The sequence below is a fragment of the Nannobrachium achirus genome, assembly GCF_963921795.1.
Source record: "Nannobrachium achirus genome assembly, chromosome: 23".
NCBI classification, from domain to species: Eukaryota; Metazoa; Chordata; class Actinopteri; order Myctophiformes; family Myctophidae; genus Nannobrachium; species Nannobrachium achirus.
Window position 1 is genome coordinate 2,277,061 of NC_137830.1, and position 20,483 is coordinate 2,297,543.

The 20,483-nt window shown below is 44.0% G+C and overlaps 3 protein-coding genes across 3 annotated transcripts in view; all 3 read right to left on the reverse strand.

Annotated features, from left to right (window-relative positions):
- Nucleotides 1–20,483, reverse strand: part of LOC308308491 (uncharacterized protein) — a gene marked incomplete at its 3' end in the record, with an annotated part of 306,519 nt that overhangs the window by 63,149 nt on the left and 222,887 nt on the right. The window lies entirely within an intron of this gene.
- Nucleotides 983–20,483, reverse strand: part of LOC308308406 (protein NLRC3-like) — a gene marked incomplete at its 5' end in the record, with an annotated part of 157,017 nt that continues 137,516 nt past the window's right edge. The window contains one exon of the mRNA XM_080753824.1: nt 983–1,051. The remainder of the gene's footprint in view (nt 1,052–20,483) is intronic.
- Nucleotides 14,358–20,483, reverse strand: part of LOC308308493 (protein NLRC3-like) — a 280,490-nt gene continuing 274,364 nt past the window's right edge. The window contains exon 12 of the mRNA XM_080753907.1: nt 14,358–14,976. Coding sequence (XP_080610033.1) covers nt 14,414–14,976 — 563 coding nt within the window. The 3' untranslated portion in view covers nt 14,358–14,413. The remainder of the gene's footprint in view (nt 14,977–20,483) is intronic.

The window sequence follows — 20,483 nt, forward strand, 5'->3', positions numbered from 1 at the left end:
TCTCTCTGCTAAGGGGTCCCTGCTTCATCTCTCTCTCTGCTAAGGGGTCCCTGCTTCATCTCTCTCTGCTAAGGGGTCCCGCTAAGGGGTCCCTGCTTCATCTCTCTCTCTGCTAAGGGGTCCCTGCTTCATCTCTCTCTGCTAAGGGGTCCCTGCTTCATCTCTCTCTCTAAGGGGTCCCTGCTTCATCTCTCTCTCTGCTAAGGGGTCCTTGGCCTGAAAACGTTGAAGACCCCTGCTCTAGAGCAGATGTTCTCACACTTTATAGGTCACGACCCCCAAAATAATCATATATGAACTGGGGACCCCCCAGTTCAAACAAAGTGTACATTGTAGAGTTGAAGCATTACATTTAGTTTGACTCAGTTCCACGTTGCAAGGCGTTGTGAGCTTGTAGATCGTCTATTTTCACAATATTTGCCTCTTTATGTTATTTGACAATTTGTCCAATGTTTGACCAGTTTATACTTTGATTACTTTTAAAAGTTCTTTCATTGTCACTTCACTGTCATCTGGGGACCCCCTGGGGGTCCTTCTGGGGGTCCCCATATGGGGGTCCCTAAGGGGGTCACCGGGTGGGGGTCCCCCTGGGGGTCCAGACCCACAGGTTGAGAACAAACCTTTTCATGTCAATCTGAACAGTTTGTTCCAGAGACTCCATTTTTACAAGATTAATCTTTTGAAAATAGCAGATCTACAAGTTCACAACACGCCGTGATGCGACATGTTGTGTGCTTGTAGATCGTCTATTTTCAAAGAGTCAATTTATACAGTAAATGGTTAAAGTGGTTACACTGATTTTGATGCTATATACATGAATGTTGCTGGGGACCCCCTGGAACGCCTTCAAGGACCCCTGGGAACCACTGTATGATGATATCATGATCTATAAATCTGTACAATATTCATGTTTAAATATGTTACCCCCCCATCGCTATGGAAACCAAACCATATTGATTCTATAAACACCCCCCCTCCCACCCCCCGTTCCTGATTATTACATTATGATACACCACCCTGTCTGTCCTCACAGCCTGTCTGTCTGTCTGTCCTCACACAGAGACACAGAGGAGTTAGACCACAACCCAAAGCCAGCATAGAGAGGTTCAGTGAATTTGTACTGGACGGTGTAGAGGTGTGTCAGTGTCGGTGAGGACACTTCATAGAAGGACAGAGTCCCAGCAGGACAATCCAGATACACTGCTACTCTGTTGGAGCCAGAGGGACGATCAGGAAGGTAAGTGGTCTTACTATTGTGTGTGACCCAGTATATGTTACCATGGTCACCATCATAACAGGTAAGACTCCATGACATTTTATTTAATCCAACCTCACATTCCTCACCCTGTCCTTTCCTACTGATTCCTCTGTAAGTTACTGCTATCTTAACCTGTCCACTCCTCTCTACCTCCCAGTAACAGCGTCCAGTCAGACCCTCTGTACACAGAACCTGAGGCCATACATCAAACCTTTCAGGATGATCAGGATATGAATGAGGCTGTTCCACCAGAGTCGCCTTCCTGTTGTTCTCAGAGAGAGAGAGTTCTCTGTGTGCTGTGTTTGAGTCCAGTGTGAGACGATGAGAATCTGATGAGAAAACAACACAGTAAACATTAAATACATATTCACTGAGTGACAAACACACAAACGCACAGGCGCACACACACAGGCGCGTGCGCGCGTACACACACACACACACACACACACACACACACACACACACACACACACACACACACACACACACACACACACACACACACACACACACACACACACACACACACACACACACACACATTTAAACATGAATATTATGCAGATTTATAGATCATGAATACAGTGGTTCTCAAGGGGGTTCCAGGGGGTCCCCAACAACCATTTACTGCTGAACGATTGACTATTTGAAAATAGACGATCTACAAGGTCAAAACGCGCCACATTGCGGGACGTTGTGAGCTTGTAGATCTGCTATTTTCAAATGAAGAATATTGGGAAAATGGTGTGTCTGGCACAAACTTTTTTCAGATGGGGGTCCTTGACACACACCCAGACACATGCGCTGTGAGCTTGTAGATCTGCAATTTGTAAATAGCCAAGGTGTAAAATATGGATAAAGTGGTTCAAATGAGTGATGCTGTATTAAACATTTTGCTGGGGACCCCCTGGAACTCCCTAAGGACCCCTAGGGGTCCCAGGACCACACTTTGAGAAGCATCAACCACTTTAACCCTTCATCGACCGGTGTCTCCCAGGGCTCTATACCCTCCACACTCCAAAATAGCCGATCTACAACTTCACAACACGTCGCAGCACGATGTGTTGAGAGCTTGTAGATCTGCTATTTACGGTAAATGTTCACGTATTGAGACATGTCCAACATTGGGACGCAGGGTTTAAATGGTTAATGGTTCAAAGAAGGTTCTTTGAGGAACCATGTGTGGTTGTGAGTTGTAGATCTGATATTTGGGCGGGCGGACATATCTCAGATCTTAATGGGTTAACCGCTTAAGCCTTATTTCAAATATAGTGAAAATAGCAGATCTACAAGCTCACAACGCCCCACACTGGTGCATTGTGAGCTTGTAGATTGGCTATTTTCACTATATTTAAGCAGTTCTGTTTTAATGCATTTTTTTGGGGGGAAATGTTTTTAATTTAAATACAAAAATGCATTGATGGAATATAAAAATTGCTGTAGTTGTAATTTGTACATTTAATACTTGCGTATTTACTGGAGTAACACTTTCAGGACATAAAAATGTCCAAACATGGAATAAATTCCTTCTCAAGACATTTCCTCACTAATGTGTTTGTAAAGATGTCTAGTAACACATTTCATTTAATAAATTCCTTCTCAAGACATTTCCTCACTAATGTGATTGTAAAGATGTCTAGTAACACATTTCATTTAATAAATTCCTTCTCAAGACATTTCCTCACTAATGTGTTTGTAAAGATGTCTAGTAACACATTTCATTTAATAAATTCCTTCTCAAGACATTTCCTCACTAATGTGATTGTAAAGATGTCTAGTAACACATTTCATTTAATAAATTCCTTCTCAAGACATTTCCTCACTAATGTGATTGTAAAGATGTCTACACATTTCATTTAATAAATTCCTTCTCAAGACATTTCCTCACTAATGTGATTGTAAAGATGTTTAGTAACACATTTCAAAAGGTTGAAACTCCCCTAGGCAGGGGTGTCACACCAAATTCTGGGCCCTGGGTACAAGGATTCACTGCGGGCCCCCCATGAATGTTCTTCATAGGCGAGGGGGTTTAACCCATTTAGACTGGGAACGTATTATTACGCATTATGTTGTGCTTTAACTATTGAAAAATAGCAGATATACAAGCTCACCGTGTGGCACCGAGTGCCGCTCTGCGAGCTTGTAGATCTGTCATTTTTGAAAAATTGTGAAATCCTTCAAAATATTTTTTTTGAAAACCCTTTTTTTTCTATGTCAGTGGTGCTCAAACCTTTTCATGTGAAGGACCCCCAAAATGATATGTATTTGGCCACGGACCCCCATCTCAATATATTTAGTTCCAGGGACCCCTCAGAAGCAAAACTTGAGTTACAAAATACATATATTCAAAGATTTGCACACATTTTAGCGACTTTAAAAAAATAGCAGCTCTACAAGCACGCAACGCGGCACTCGGTGCCGCGCTGTGAGCTTGTATATCTGCTAGCTTTCAATAGTTAAAGCATAAAATACTTTTGGGCCCTAAATGGTGTTTTAAATGGTCTCTCTAGGGGTCCCCAACCCCAGTTTAGAACCACTGCCCTGGAGGGGGTTGAATTTCAATGTTTTGGATTGTGTTACTAAACACCTTTAAAACACATTGATGAAGGTTTTTATAATATCCTCTGAATACAAGGAGGGAGGGGCCAACACAGTATAAAACACTGTATAAAACTGTGTATAAAATGTCAATGTGACAGACAGACAGACAGACAGACAGACAGACAGACAGACAGACAGACAGACAGACAGACAGACAGACAGACACTCACATCTTGTAAGGAGTTGAGGTTTAATCCAGTGTTCTCCTGCATGATTCACACTGTAGGAAACAGAACAACAATGAATCAATGTCTGACTGTCTAACACACTGTCTCCACTAGCTGACATAGTTCTGTTCCTTTTGCTATGTCGCGCGCGCACGCACGCACGCACGCACGCACGCACGCACGCACGCACGCACGCACGCACGCACGCACACACACACACGCACACGCACACGCACACGCACACGCACACACACACACACACACACACACACACAGCTCCAACTATAGCGTGACAGGCTCAGTAACTTGGCTGTCTGCCCAGAGCAACTGTTGTGATAAAAGAATGCTAGAGAATGGAACACAACCTCCCTTAATGACCACAAACTGTTGAGTGATCTTTAGACCAGAGGTGTAAAGTAGCTAAGTACAGTGATGCTTATTATAGTGATGTTTTACCTGCTTATTGTAAAGTACAGTGATGCTTATTATAGTGATCTTTAGACCAGAGGTGTAAAGTAGCTCAGTACAGTGATGCTTATTATAGTGATCTTTAGACCAGAGGTGTAAAGTAGCTCAGTACAGTGATGCTTATTATATTGATGTTTTACCTGCTTATTGTAAGTCACTTTGGATTATAAGTGTCTGCTAAATGCCTAAACTGTAAACTGACTTACTTAAGTACTGTACTTAAGTACTTATTAAGTGTACTTAATAATACAATTTGAGGTATTTTTACTGGAGTATTTCCAGTTTTAAATACTTTTATTTCTACTCCACACTACATCTTGGATCCCCATAATGTGCTTTTACTCCACTGCATTTATTTATTTTATACCTGGGCTGTTTGAAAATAACCAATCAGAAAGAAATAGGTAGGTCTAGAGCAGAGGTGGAAAAAAGTACTCAAATGCTTTACTTAAAGGAGTGGCGACACCGGCCGAAATTTAACATTATGATACAGTAGGTCACGTGGTGTTTCTTCAAACAGTCTGAAAAGGAGGCGGGGCCGTATCAGTTAGTAGTGAATGTATACTTCGTCCGTCGTGCGGTGCCGCGCAATGTATACTTCGTCCGTCGTGCGGTGCCGCGCACAACGTGATGATGCCTTGTTGTTAGCGTGTAGCCCCGCCGGCTAGCGCTGCACCGCACGGCTATTTGCGAGCACACACACACACACACACACACACACACACACACACACACACGCGCGAAAGCACACATCACACAGGCTACACACACACAGAGTGTATGAGCCACGGAGGCATGGACCTCCTCTGCAGAGGAGTTCGCTGGACCCTCGTTCTACCGTACGCTTGCTCCGGTGTCCCGGGTGCTCCAGTCAGGTTTAGGGCAGAGACAGCAGGGTATGGCCGACAAAACCGTATCGTAGACGGGGAGAAGCGTGTTGACCCTCGTACACCTTTTTTGACACCTTTTTTGAAGAAGACATGTACTTTTTTATCGGTCTAACCATTGATTTTATTGCGACCGTAGGTCGCATTTACTACCAAAACCTCCACAGGCTGTCCGTGGGTCAGTGAGTCAGTCAGTGAGTCAGTGAGTCAGTCACACTTTTGCCCTGCTCATATCTCCGCAACCGTTGACCCGATCCATGGCAGATTTTGCACACACACTCCTTGACTGCCAAACTACAACCTCCAAGGACCCCCAGAGCCCCAGGGACCCCCGGGTCCCTGGGGGACCCCCAGATGTAAAAAATGACCAAATGTGGTCACACGTCACACGTCACACTTTTTCCCTGCTCATATCTCCGCAACCGTTGACCCGATCCATGCCAGATTTTGCACACACACTCCTTGCCTGCCAAACTACAACCTCCAAGGACCCCCGGAGCCCCAGGGACCCCCAGGTCCCTGGGGGACCCCCAGATGTAAAAAAAGACCAAATGTGCAAAAATGACCAAATGACCACCCCAACGGGGCTGCTCACGGGGAATTCCCGGGGACCACCGACTCCTGGTGCTCCAGAACGGATGCAAAAGTGGTGGCGCCCCCAGTGGAGGACCCCCTGCCACTGCAGCGCACATAAAATGCCGTAACTCGGGCTAGGAGCGCCCGGGAGAGCCGGGGCCGGTACCTATTCGTCCGCCAAGGCAACGCAGAGACCCCACCCCTCATTTCTCACATGGCCCTATTCTAGCGCCACCTTCAGGCCGATTTCTTTTTTGGACACTGCTCCTACAGTTTTTGCCCTAAAATCACGAATATCACTACACAGCATGTCTACACTCATGTCATCAACATGGATCAGGAAGATTTGGGAAAAACAAATTTTTGCCCTATTTGTGGAGATAAGCCACCTACGGTCGCTTATCTCCCGATTAGGGAGTCTTACTGGTTTTTACCCCTAGAACTGATAGTTTTAAAGTTGGTTTAGAAAGTCGGAAACACACCTCGGACAGCTTTTTTTGGGGCAGTTTCACAAGATAATGATATGGATACTCGACTCCGCGAGTCTCCGCCCCTCCCCCCATATTAGCCCAATCAAATGAATTTATTTCAGTTACTGTACAGAAAGTACTACTTTCAGTACAGTAACTACAATAAATTAATTTGATTGGGTCATTTAACATGGGGGTACATGACATCATTAAAAAAATTGGCTAATTTGATAGCCATAATTAGCTGTTTTGGCCGTGTGACGCCCCCTTTAAGTAAAAGTATCAATACTGCTTTATAGAAATACTCTGTTAGGGTGCCCTCAGACCAAAATACCTATGAGAGTGAAATCCGCGTTCATTTCAATGAGAAGGGGGCGTTTTCATGCCAGCAGAGGATTTCTGCAAAAAACACTCCATTCTCATTGAAATGCATTGGCGGAACGCGGATTCCACCCTTATAGGTATTTTGGTGTGAGGGCACCCTTACAAGTAAAAGTCTGGAATTCAAAAGTACTTGAGTAAAAGTAAGAAAGTATTGGTATCAAAATGTACTAAAAGTACTCCTCCCCCTCTGTCTGTCCAGAGCACCTGATTGGATGCCTGGTCTGTCAGTCAACACCTTGACCCCTCTGTTAGCATCATCAACTTGTGTCAACAAAGATGATTTATACTTGGCTGCGTGTCAGTGTTGCGCACCGGGGGGGGGGACTGCCGATCTACAAGCTCTCGACACGTTGCAGAGTCACATGTTGTGAGCTTGTAGATCTAATTCCCCTTCCCTCGACAAACTAAACAAACCAACAACACTTTTTTCATGTATAAAAAAACAAAGTCAGTTTTTTTCACACACTTTAAAAAACAACCATCAGTCTTACACCACTCAACATACACACAACTACACAAACACACAATAAACACAAGTACACAACATTAACACAACATCCACACAAGTACACAACAGAGACCAACACTTACCCTACACATGTTGTGTGATACCGGAGGAGGAACTGCTGTTGTCATGTGTTCAGTCTGAGTGTGTTTGTGTCAAATGAAGACGACTGTCAGAGAGATGAAGTATGTTTGTAGTTCTGACAAAATGGAGTCTGAACAAACTGAGACACTCCCTGACACACACACACACACACACACACACACACACACACACACACACACACACACACACACACACACACACACACACACACACACACACACACACACACACACACACACACACCTGACAATGCCACTCCCCTCAGGCAGAGAGAGAGAGAGAGAGAGAGAGAGAGAGAGAGAGAGAGAGAAGAGAGAGAGAGAGAGAGAGAGAGGAGAGGAGAGAGAGAGAGACAGAGAGAGAGAGAGAGAGAGAGAGAGAGAGAGAGAGAGGCGTGTCTGTCCTCACCTGAACCTGAGGAGAGAGAAGAGAAGTCCTTTGATTTTACACACACACACACACACACACACACAACACACACACACACACACACACACACACACACACACACACACACACACACACACACACACACTCCTGTTGGGTTCGAACAGCGTCGGCAGGTTAGATAATCACCCACGTCACGGTTACTGAGGTTAGGTTTAGGGTTAGGGTTAGGGTTAGAGTTAGGCATAGTCTTACTGAGGTTAGGTTTAGGTTAGGGTTAGGGTTAGGGTTAGGCATAGTTTTACTGAGGTTAGGTTTAGGTTAGGGAGTGAAGACTTCAATATATTGTCCTAGGCAAAGTCAATGCCTAAGATGCAGTATAGAGAATAGTGCTTTCGCCATCTTGTTTTTAAAAGAAAGAATGTTGCAATTTTAGATTGGGTTGGTTCCCCTAGCACCCTCATCACGGTTACTGAGGTTAGGTTTAGGGTTAGGGTTAGAGTTAGGCATAGTTTTACTGAGGTTAGGTTTAGGATTAGGGTTTGGGTTAGAGTTTGGTGGTCGATCCAAAGGGTGTTCGACCTAATGACATGTTACCCTAATGGTTCTCTGTTTAGCCCTATCTATACTGTATCAAAAGCATGGTACACAAAACCACACATGATTAGTGGACATACCGTACATACATACGTACATACAGTACACAAGCTAGGCCTTGCTTGAGAGAAACCTCTGTGAGAGTCCGGTACTACATGAGTTTACAGGGTGTGACTCTGTGTCTGTGAGAGCCTTTGCTGGTCCTAGAAAACTGAACGCACTGAAGATTATTGAAGAAAAACACTGAATGTTGTTTTGTCTCAACAGCTCTTTGACAGCGGTTTACAGAGATCTGCTACACATATTCTGAGCTAGGAGAGGAGAGGCTGATTCCAGTCAACTCTCTCCATGTAGAGAAGTCTGGTTGACCAGACTAGAATATGGAGATGTGGTTGTGAATCCTTCTGATTCCAGTCAACTCTCTCCATGTAGAGAAGTCTGTTTGACCAGACTAGAATATGGAGATGTGGGTTGTGAATCTTCATGTAGAGAAGTCTGGTTGGCCAGACTAGAATATGGAGATGTGGTTGTGAATCCTTCTGATTCCAGTCAACTCTCTCCATGTAGAGAAGTCTGTTTGACCAGACTAGAATATGGAGATGTGGTTGTGAATCCTTCATGTAGAGAAGTCTGGTTGACCAGACTAGAATATGGAGATGTGGTTGTGAATCCTTCTGATTCCAGTCAACTCTCTCCATGTAGAGAAGTCTGTTTGACCAGACTAGAATATGGAGATGTGGTTGTGAATCCTTCTGATTCCAGTCAACTCTCTTCATGTAGAGAAGTCTGTTTGACCAGACTAGAATATGGAGATGTGGTTGTGAATCCTTCATGTAGAGAAGTCTGGTTGGCCAGACTAGAATATGGAGATGTGGTTGTGAATCCTTCTGATTCCAGTCAACTCTCTCCATGTAGAGAAGTCTGGTTGGCCAGACTAGAATATGGAGATGAGGTTGTGAATCCTTCCTGGACATGATTATGTAAATGAAACTGTGTAGACGTTGGATGTTGAGTTCTGGTACAAACAGTTTATTAGTAAAAGATGCAGACATGACAGAGTGCAAACTGAGGCTGATCTGCTTCTAACATGTCATTAACATTACTATGAGCTCCAAATGACAATATCTATCTCTCTGTTTTCTTCAAAGATAGATATAGAAATATAGGCTTACTATGTGTAGCGGATATCTAGCCTATAACCCCCCAAAAGATACATGCACCTAATGGCATTGACATTGCTATCTCTATATTGTTTCAAAGACAGAAATATAGCAAATAGAGCTTAAAGGGATATTTCACTTTCAAAAAAACTGTTCGTAGTTTTATCATCTAATCAGGCTTTTATGAACACCCTGAACAGTTTTTAATTAGCTTGATTGAATATTTAGATATTTGATGTAAATGTTACCAGGCCCTCCAGGCCCAGGGCCTCTCCCCACACACACCCATTGTAACTTCAAACTCCATTTTAACCATGATAGATTCATTAAAAACACCCATTATTTTTTTCTGGTGACTCATACTACCCTCCTAATATGTGAGCAGGCCGTGTTTTTTTTTATATAACATTTTTCATGTATTTTTTATAATTATTTTTTTGTATTTCATTTTTTCCATTTTCCCAAATAATTATTAAAAATAAATGAAAAAGGTTATCGAAATAACACGGCCTGCTCACGTATTAGGAGGGTAATATGAGTCACCAGAAAAAATAATGTGTGTTTCTAATGAATCTATCATGGTTAAAATGGAGTTTGAAGTTACAATGGTATGTGGAGAGAGGCCCTTCCACTGCTCCCTGTTGAAAGTGGAATATCCCTTTAAGTTAGGAAGTCACACCAAGCTACCTATGACAGTGGATTCCCCGTTCTGTCAATGCATTTCAATGGGAATGAAGCGTTTTCCTATCAGTAGAGCGAGGTCTTCAACCTTTTTCAGCCCAGGGACCCCTTAGTTGAGAGAGAGATGAAGCAGGGACCCCTTAGCTGAGAGAGAGATGAAGCAGGGACCCCTTAGTTGAGAGAGAGATGAAGCAGGGACCCCTTAGTTGAGAGAGAGATGAAGCAGGGACCCCTTAGTTGAGAGAGAGAGAGATGAAGCAGGGACCCCTTAGTTGAGAGAGAGATGAAGCAGGGACCCCTTAGCTGAGAGAGAGATGAAGCAGGGACCCCTTAGTTGAGAGAGAGATGAAGCAGGGACCCCTTAGTTGAGAGAGAGAGATGAAGCAGGGACCCCTTAGTTGAGAGAGAGATGAAGCAGGGACCCCTTAGCTGAGAGAGAGATGAAGCAGGGACCCCTTAGCTGAGAGAGAGATGAAGCAGGGACCCCTTAGCTGAGAGAGAGATGAAGCAGGGACCCCTTAGCTGAGAGAGAGATGAAGCAGGGACCCCTTAGCTGAGAGTGAGATGAAGCAGGGACCCCTTAGCTGAGAGAGAGATGAAGCAGGGACCCCTTAGCTGAGAGAGATGAAGCAAGGACCCCCACAACCTGTTCATAGATTCCATATAGTTTCATTGTTTGACAGCAAAATCATCAGTGTATTTTGGATTCATGTCAATTTGTGTTTTCAGATATTTAACCACTTGAACCGTCAATACTTAATAAACTTGACCTTTCACTCTGTACTTAGTCTGCTCTTTTTCCCCTCTACACAAAAGCTCTTTGCGAAAATAGCAGATCTACAAGCTTGTAGATCTGCTATTTTCGGCTAAAGTCTCAGAATTTGGACACTATGGTTCAAGTGGTTAATATATAAAACAATTAATTAAAAAAGGTTTCTATCACACAAAGATTTGGAGGACCCCCTACAGTAACTCTGAGGACCCCCTAGGGGTCCCGGACCCCCTGTTGAAGACCCCTGCAGTAGAGGATTTCTGCAAATAAACGCTCCATTCTCATTGACATGCATTGACAGAAAGGGGAATCTACTCTCATAGGTAGTTTAGTGTGGCTGCAGCCTTATATAAGAAATACTCTGAACCCAGCTCGTTGCCAATACGGCTCTCGTTCTTTTACCTTGTCTGATGACTGTAAGCTGATGAGGGGTCGCGTCGCCGTGTACAGTAAAAACATCTCCCCTAATGCTGCTCTCAAAAATCCACCGCACGTTAGCAATAATGGAGTCCCAAATCACTTCCTGGCTGTTTTCTGTGGATCTGATCTAGAAAATGCATTTCTATGCTCTGAATGGATGGCAAGCCGAGCGGCCCAATTCACATTAATTATTGCATAAGGCTGCCCTCTGCCGCCAGTTTGACCAAAGTACACATTTGAGCGTCCATTATAAAAATAATTAGTTTAGAAAGAACCAATAGATAATTTTCTATAACATCACAAAGGTAAGCTGCTTTTTGCTGGCACCAGGCCCAATAAATACATTATAACATCTGGCAGTAGGACCCTAACCCTCCCAATCAATATGATGACATCATAAAAGTAACGGTCGACTCAACTTCAACTTTACTGTCAGTCGAGTCAACTTGAGAAAAAATCACACGTTGTTAATGTCCTGGCATGCATGCGTGCATGTGTGCATGTGTGTGTGTGTGTGTGTGTGTGTGTGTGTGTGTGTGTGTGTGTGTGTGTGTGTGTGTGTGTGTGTGTGTGTGTGAGTGAAATCCTCCCCCCCCCCTTACAGTTTGGTGACAGTACACTTCACTGGTAAACGGTCAACTAAAAGGATAAAAGGCTTTCAGGTCTCAAAAAAGCTTTTGTCAAGCAATTTGGGTCCTTTTTTTAACTGATAACAGAATTACAGTCTGTTGATCTGATGAAGTCGACTCAGTCGATGACCGAGGCGGAACTTCAAAAACTGTCCGACAACTATGACTCTGTCTACAGTCAACTATGACTCTGTCTACAGTCAATGACACATAAAACAGTCAACTATGACTCTGTCTACAGTCAACTATGACTCTGTCTACAGTCAACTATGACTCTGTCTACAGTCAACTATGACTCTGTCTACAGTCAATGACACATAAAACAGTACAACTATGACTCTGTCTACAGTCAACTATGACTCTGTCTACAGTCAATGACGTGTGATTACAGGTCCAACTGGGAAAGATGGATAACCACGCCCCGGACTCATTTTTGAAGCTTGTGATTGGCTGGACCGGACGTAGGGAGCGCTCCGTTGTGGTCTCTTGGACAGCGCGAGGTGCACCAAAACCCAATTATCATGGCGTTTATCGTGCGCTTGCCCAGGCCTTACGGCCTGGGCATAAATATAACGATTGCATTCACCACGGCTTCGTAACTCGCGCGGCCCTGTCCGCTGGCCTTCGCGCCGCTTGCAATGTCGTGGACAATAACTGTGAAAACGAGCGCTCTATGCCGTTTCCATCCATCTTTCCCAGTTGGATCCGTAATCACGCGTCAATGACACATAAAACAGTACAACTATGACTCTGTCTACAGTCAATGACACATAAAACAGTAGAAGGTGCCCTCCAGACGAGGCGCGGTCACCGCCTCCTAGCAATTCATTTTCAATGAGAGGCGGGCGGCTTTTTAGACCGGCGAGGAGAGCGGGCGCGGTCCCGTGAAATCCACCGCCAGCGTACTCGTTTGTGCATGTGTACGCGGGCGGTGAGAGATGGATTGTGTTCATCTTGGTGAAATACCGCGCAGCGTTTACTCACTGAGCGAGTGTGTTTGTGTCTCACCGCGGTGCGGCCACCGCTGATCCTAGCGGCAGCACCGATGGTGACCACGCTTAGTCTGGAGGACACCTTATGCAGAAAAACAAGAACAACTTGTAGAAAACAATGCAAAATAATGGTATTTGGTTAGACTGCACGGATTTAGCTCCTCGCGAGCGTATAGGTGAGTGTTTTCTCTCTGTACAGAAAGGTAAAAACTCTCACGGCAAAAATGTACATGTAAAATGTTTTTCTTTATTTTTCTTTGTATTTTCACAATGGTATTAATTGATGTAACAACAGAACAATGTAAATACAATAACATTGGTTTCATTGTATTGAAGATATCAGTAAATATACATGAAAGGTTCAACATAAATTACAATTATAATGACATTTTATAGGTAAAATACAATGATTTTCAAAACCCTTCATTGGAGTAAATGTAATATTTTTCATTATCAATAAAACTTTACAATATTCATGTTCTAACCCTTTATGGGTCGGACCCCCAGAATAATGGGGACCCCCAGAATAATGGGGACCCCCAGAATAATGGGGACCCCCAAATTAAGTTAAGACATTTGGTTTGACTCAGTTCCAGGTTGCGAGCCGTTGTGAGCTTGTAGATCAGCTATTTTCACAATATTTGCCTCTTTGTTATTTGACAATTTGCCCAATGTTTGACCAGTTTATACTTTGATTACTTTTAAAGGTTCTTTCATTGTCACTTCACTGTCATCTGGGGACCCCCTGGGGGTCCCTCTGGGGGTCCTTCTGGGGGTCCCCCTGGGGGTCCCTCTGGGGGTCCCTCTGGGGGTCCCTCTGGGGGTCCCCCTGGGGGTCCAGACCCACAGGTTGAGAACAAACGTTTTCATGTCAATCTGAACAGTTTGTTCCAGAGACTCCATTTGTACAAGATTCATTTTTTGAAAATAGCAGATCTACAAGTTCAGAACACGCTGTGATGCGGTGTGTTGTGTGCTTGTAGATTGTCTATTTTCAAATAGTCAATGAATGCTCTAAATGGTTAAAGTGGTCACACTGATTTTGATGCTATATACACATGAATGTTGCTGGGGACCCCTCAAGGACCCCTGGGGGTCCCCGGACCCCACTTTGAGAACCACTGTATTCATGATCTATAAATCTGTACAATATTCATGTTTAAATGTGTTAGACACACAGAGCCCCCCCCCCCCCCCCCCCCCCCCCCCCTCCCCCATCGCTGGAAACCAAACCATATTGATTCTGTAACCCCCCCCCCCCCTTCCTGATTATTAAATTATGATACAACAGCCTGTCTGTCTGTCTGTCTGTCTGTCTGTCTGTCTGTCTGTCTGTCTGTCTGTCTGTCTGTCCTCACAGCCTGTCTGTCTGTCTGTCCTCACACAGAGACACAGAGGAGTCAGGGTTAAGCCCAAAGCCAGCATAGAGAGGTCCAGTAAATGTGTTCTGGACGGTGTACAGGTGGATCAGTGTGTCTGAGGACACTTCATAGAAGGACAGAGTCCCAGCAGGACAGTCCAGATACACTGCTACTCTGTTGGAGTCAGAGGGACGATCAGGAAGGAAAGTCTCCTTACTATTGTGTGTGACATTGTATCTGTTACCATGGTTACCATCATAACAGTACAGTCTCCATGACATTTTATTGTATCCAAGCCTACATTCCTCACCCTCTCCTTTCCTACTGATTCCTCTGTAAGTTACTGCTATAGTAACCCCTCCACTCCTCTCTACCTCCCAGTAACAGTGTCCAGTCAGACCCTCTGTACACAGAACCTGGACGATTCCTTCAAACCTGTGGTGAGGATGACCAGGATATGAATGAGGCTGTTCCACCCGAGTCGCCTTCCTGTTGTTCTCAGAGAGAGAGAGGAATCTGTTTGCTGTGTTTGAGTCCAGTGTGAGACGATGAGAATCTGATGAGAAAACAACACAGTAAACATGAAATACATCATTCACTGCAGTGACACACACACGCACGCACGCACGCACGCACGCACGCACACACACACACAGTGATACTGTAATAATCAGGAACAGTGTGTGTGTGTGTGTGTGTGTGTGTGGGGGGGGGAATCAATATAGGGGAGCTCTGTATGTCTAACACATTTAAACATGAATATTGTACAGATTTATAGATAATGAATACAGTGGTTCTCAAAGTGAGGTCTGGGGACCCCCAGGGGTCCTTGAGGAGGTTCCAGGGGGTCCCCAGACACATTCATGTACTGTATATAGTGTCAAAATGTGTGTAAATACTTAAAACATTTGCCGTATACATTGACTATTTGAAATGAACTGATCTATTAGATAGATCGATAGATAGATAGATAGATAGATAGATAGATAGATAGATAGATAGACAGACAGCATTTGCTGTATACATTGACTATTTGAAATGAACTGATCTATTAGACGGACGGACGGACGGACGGACGGACGGACGGACGGACGGACGGACGGACGGACGGACGGACGGACGGACGGACGGACGGACGGACGGACGGACAGACAGACAGACAGACAGACAGACAGACAGACAGACAGACAGACAGACAGACAGACAGACAGACAGATAGACAGACAGACAGACAGACAGACAGACAGACAGACAGACAGACAGACAGACAGACAGACAGATAGACAGATAGACAGATAGATAGGTAGATAGATAGATAGATCCTCCCAAGGGGTAAATTCAGTTGCCCGGAGGCAGCACAGTTTAAGGTTACAGGGAAGTAAGAAAGAAAAGCTGTGAACAACGAAAAACAAACAAGGAAGGATGAAGATTAAACAATACCGAGCTAAAATAAAACATAAGTAATACAATATAACACGTTGCATCATGATATGTTGTGAGCTTGTAGATCTGCTGTTTTCACAAACTTTTTTCAGATGGGGTCCTTGACACACGCACGCACGCACGCACGCACGCACGCACGCACGCACGCACGCACGCACGCACGCACACACACACACACACACACAAACACACACACACACACACACACACACACACACACACACACACACACACACACACACGTTCAATATTTTTCAGAACGTTTCAAAAACAGCAGATCTACAAGCTCTCAGCGCAGCACCAAGTGATGGTCTGTGATCTTGTAGATCTGCTATTTGTAACCCATTTAGAGCTGAGGCTGAATCTACAAATCACCTCAGATCTCCAAAACTCTTACTTTTCAGGATTCAAATTCAGAAGTATCAAAAGTATCAGATCTACAAACTCTAAACGCCTCACTTCACACCATGTTTGGAGCTTGTAGATCTGATACTTTAGGTACTTCTGTGTGAGGCTGTAGTATGATCCAGTACACTAGGGGGCGCTAACTTAGGAAAAACACCAAAAGTTATAAAGTGGAGAAAAGAGTTTTCTGACATTCCTTGTTTCTAAATATAAAGATCTAATCTAAAATGACACAGATGTTTTATAGCTCTAAATGTGTTAAATAGCCAAGGTGTAAAATATGGATAAAGTGGTTCAAATGAGTGATGCTGTATTAAACATTTTGCTGGGGACCCCCTGGAACCCCCTAAGGACCCCTGGGGGTCCCCGGACCACACTTTGAGAAGCATCAACCACTTTAACCCTTCATCGACCGGTGTCTCTCAGGGCTCTATACTTGGTCTGCTCTGTCGCAGTACGATGCGTTATGAGCTTGTAAATCTGCTATATTTCCAATGAATGTTCACATATTAAGACATTAAATGGTTAATGGTTCAAAGAAGGTTCTTTGAGGAACCATATGTGGATGTGAGCTTGTAGATCTGATATTTGGGCGGACGGTCAGATCTCAGATCTGGATTAAGCTAAATTAAGACTTTTTTCAAATAGTGAAAATAGCAGATCTACAAGCTCACAACGCGTTGCACTGCGGCGTGTTGTGAGCTTGTAGATCGGCTATTTTCACTAACAGTTCTGTTTTAATGCATTTATTTTTGGGGAAATGTTCTTTCAATACAACAATGCATTGATTAAAAAAATACTGTAGTTGTAATTTGTACTTTTGTCCACCAGTGGTTGTCAGGACAGGAAAATGTCCAAATATGGAATAAATTCCTTCTCAAGACATTTCCTCACTAAGACTGGCCTTACATTAGCAGATCATCTGGTGTGATGGAATCTGGTAGCATTAAACACTACAGGATAAATGTTTAAGATTATCTGACCAGATAATCTGGTAGCATTAAACACTACAGGATAAATGTTTAAGATTCTCTGACCAGATAATCTGGTAGCATTAAACACTACAGGATAAATGTTTAAGATTATCTGACCAGATAATCTGGTAGCATTAAACACCAGTAAGACTCCCTAATCGGGAGATAAGCGACCGTTGGTCGCTTATCTCCACAAATATCACAGCCTCCACCTCTCACGTCATACGGGCAGCCATAGTTACACCTGGAATGTTGAATCTCCATATATGGAGATAACCTACCCATCACACAAAGTCTGACCTCACCAGCCCATACCTGGGCATGGACGACTTATATCTCCATATACGGAGATGGCCATATATGGAGATACGATGACATCACAGAGTCCACAGCTGATGATGTGGCGTGATGTCATACAATACACAAACAAGCCCTATATAAAGGGGCAATTCTCACCAGGGAAGAGAGCATTCCCCACTAGCTGAGTATCTTAAGATGGTTGGATGTGATGATAAGCCACAAATAGGCCAAAAGTTTGTTTTACCAATTATCAAGACATACGGGCAGTTGACAGTTTGCCATTGTTACTCATTGAAGTTGAATCGCCATCTGAATCCCTTTTATGCCCATATATGGAGATCCCTGCTCTGAGTATCTGACATCACTAATCCCTTTTATGCCCATATATGGAGATCCCTGCTCTGAGTATCTGACATCACTAATCCCTTTTATGCCCATATACAGTATGGAGATCCCTAACAGAATCCATTTTATGCCCATATATGGAGATACCTGCTCTGAGTATCTGACATCACTGTGATGTCACCTGTTTATGCCTAAATATGGAGATCCCTGCTCTGAGTATCTGACATCACTGCGATCTCACCTGTGATGTCACAGTGACACATCACCTCAGTATCTGTGATGTCACAGTGACACATCACCTCAGTATCAGGCGTTACACGTATACATTGAGCAGGGCAAAGGTGTGATGTGTGTGACGGACGGACGGACGGACGGGCGGACGGACGGCCGGTGGAGGTTTTCATACTAAACTGCGACCTTACGGTCGCAACTACAGGATAAATGTTTAAGATTCTCTGACCAGATAATCTGGTAGCATTAAACACTGCAGGATACATGTTTAAGATTCTCTGACCAGATAATCTGGTAGCATTAAACACTACAGGATAAATGTTTAAGATTCTCTGACCAGATAATCTGGTAGCATTAAACACTACAGGATAAATGTTTAAGATTATCTGACCAGATAATCTGGTAGCATTAAACACTACAGGATAAATGTTTAAGATTCTCTGACCAGATAATCTGGTAGCATTAAACACTACAGGATAAATGTTTAAGATTCTCTGACCAGATAATCTGGTAGCATTAAACACTACAGGATAAATGTTTAAGATTCTCTGACCAGATAATCTGGTAGCATTAAACACTACAGGATAAATGTTTAAGATTATCTGACCAGATAATCTAAACAGGCTGACACTAGCAGGTGTGAAAAGTCAGGGACTCCGCAGGCTACAGGATTCTATCCAGATTGAGTCGGGCCGAACACAGCAATAAATAATAATAATATGATGAATACAAAATGTCATGGGGCTGTTCTGAAAGCTTGGCCTTGCAACACGTCGTACATACAAACAAACACATTAATGTTATCCACTCAACACACCATCGCCTCGCGCAACGAAAAAAAGAGAGAAAAAAAAACACTTCAATGGAATTTGTGTCCCATTTTGATTGCGACCGTAGGTCGCATTTACTATCAAACCCTGCACAAAGTGTAAGTCCGTCAGTCAGTCAGTCAGTCAGTCAGTCAGTCAGTCAGTCAGTCAGTCAGTCTGTCTGTCACACCTCACACGTCACACTCTTGCCCTGCTCATATCTCCGCAACCGTTGCCCCGATCCATGCCAAATTTTGCACACACACTCCTTACCTGCCAAACTACAACCTCCAAGGACCCCCGGAGCTCCAGGGACCCCCAGGTCCCTGGGGGACCCCCAGATGTAAAAAATGACCAAATGTGCTAAACTGACCAAATGACCACCCCAACGGGGCTGCTCACAGGGAATTCCCGGGGACCACCGACTCCTGGTGCTCCAGAACGGATGCAAAAGTGGTGGCGCCCCCAGTGGAGGACCCCTTACACTGCAGCTCACATAAAATGCCGTAACTCCGGCTAGGAGCGACCGGGACAGCCGGGGCCGGTACCTATTCGTCCGCCTTGCCGGCGCGGAGACCCCACCCCTCATTTCTCACATGGCCCTCTTCTAGCGCCACCATGAGGCCGATTCTTGCAAAACACATTTTTGGACACTGCTCCTACAATTTTTGCCCTAAAATCACGCAAATCGGTACACAGTATGTCTACACTCATCCCATCAACATGAATCTCTCCCATATAGCGCCACCTCCAGGCCGATTTTTAAAAACACATTTTTGGGCACTGCTCCTACAGATTTTGCCCTAAAATCACCAAAATCACTACACAGTATGTCTACACTCATGTCATCAACATGGATCAGGAAGATTTTGGCAAAACACATTTTGCCCTATTTGTGGAGATAAGTGACCTACGGTCGCTTATCTCCCGATTAGGGAGTCTTACTGGTGATAATGAGTTCATTTTGACACGTTTCATGTCCATCCATGGATCTGTTCAAATCTCTGACTTTCCCTTCTCTCTCCACTGCTAAACTAGTGGTCAACACTGCTCTGCTGCTGCGTCTTGCTTCTCATGATGTCTGACTTATGATTAGTATGACTGTAGCGCGCAGAACATATAGATCTCCAAGACCACAACGTGTCCCTCCGTGCCACATTGCAGGGCTTGTAGATCAGGGTTCTGTAGGAAATGGGTGTGTACGTTGACTTGCAAGAGCAAACCGAGGCCTGTGCTGTTCCCATTCTGACTAGTAGCGATTATTTCTGCTGTTTCTGGTTGATATAAAACAAACCTGCTCCCGTTGAGTTTTAATTCCCATCCAATCATGATTAGGGATGGGACGATATGAAAATGTCATATCACGATTATTGTGACAAAATAAATCACGATTTACGATATTATCACGATAATAATAATCCATTATCCTTGGGCGGGGGTGGAACATTTGCCAAAACATAGCAGATCTACAAGCTCACAAGGCCTCACAACGTGACGCATTGTGAGCTTGTAGATCTGCTATTTTTTGGAAAAGACATTTGATAGGGTGAAAGAAA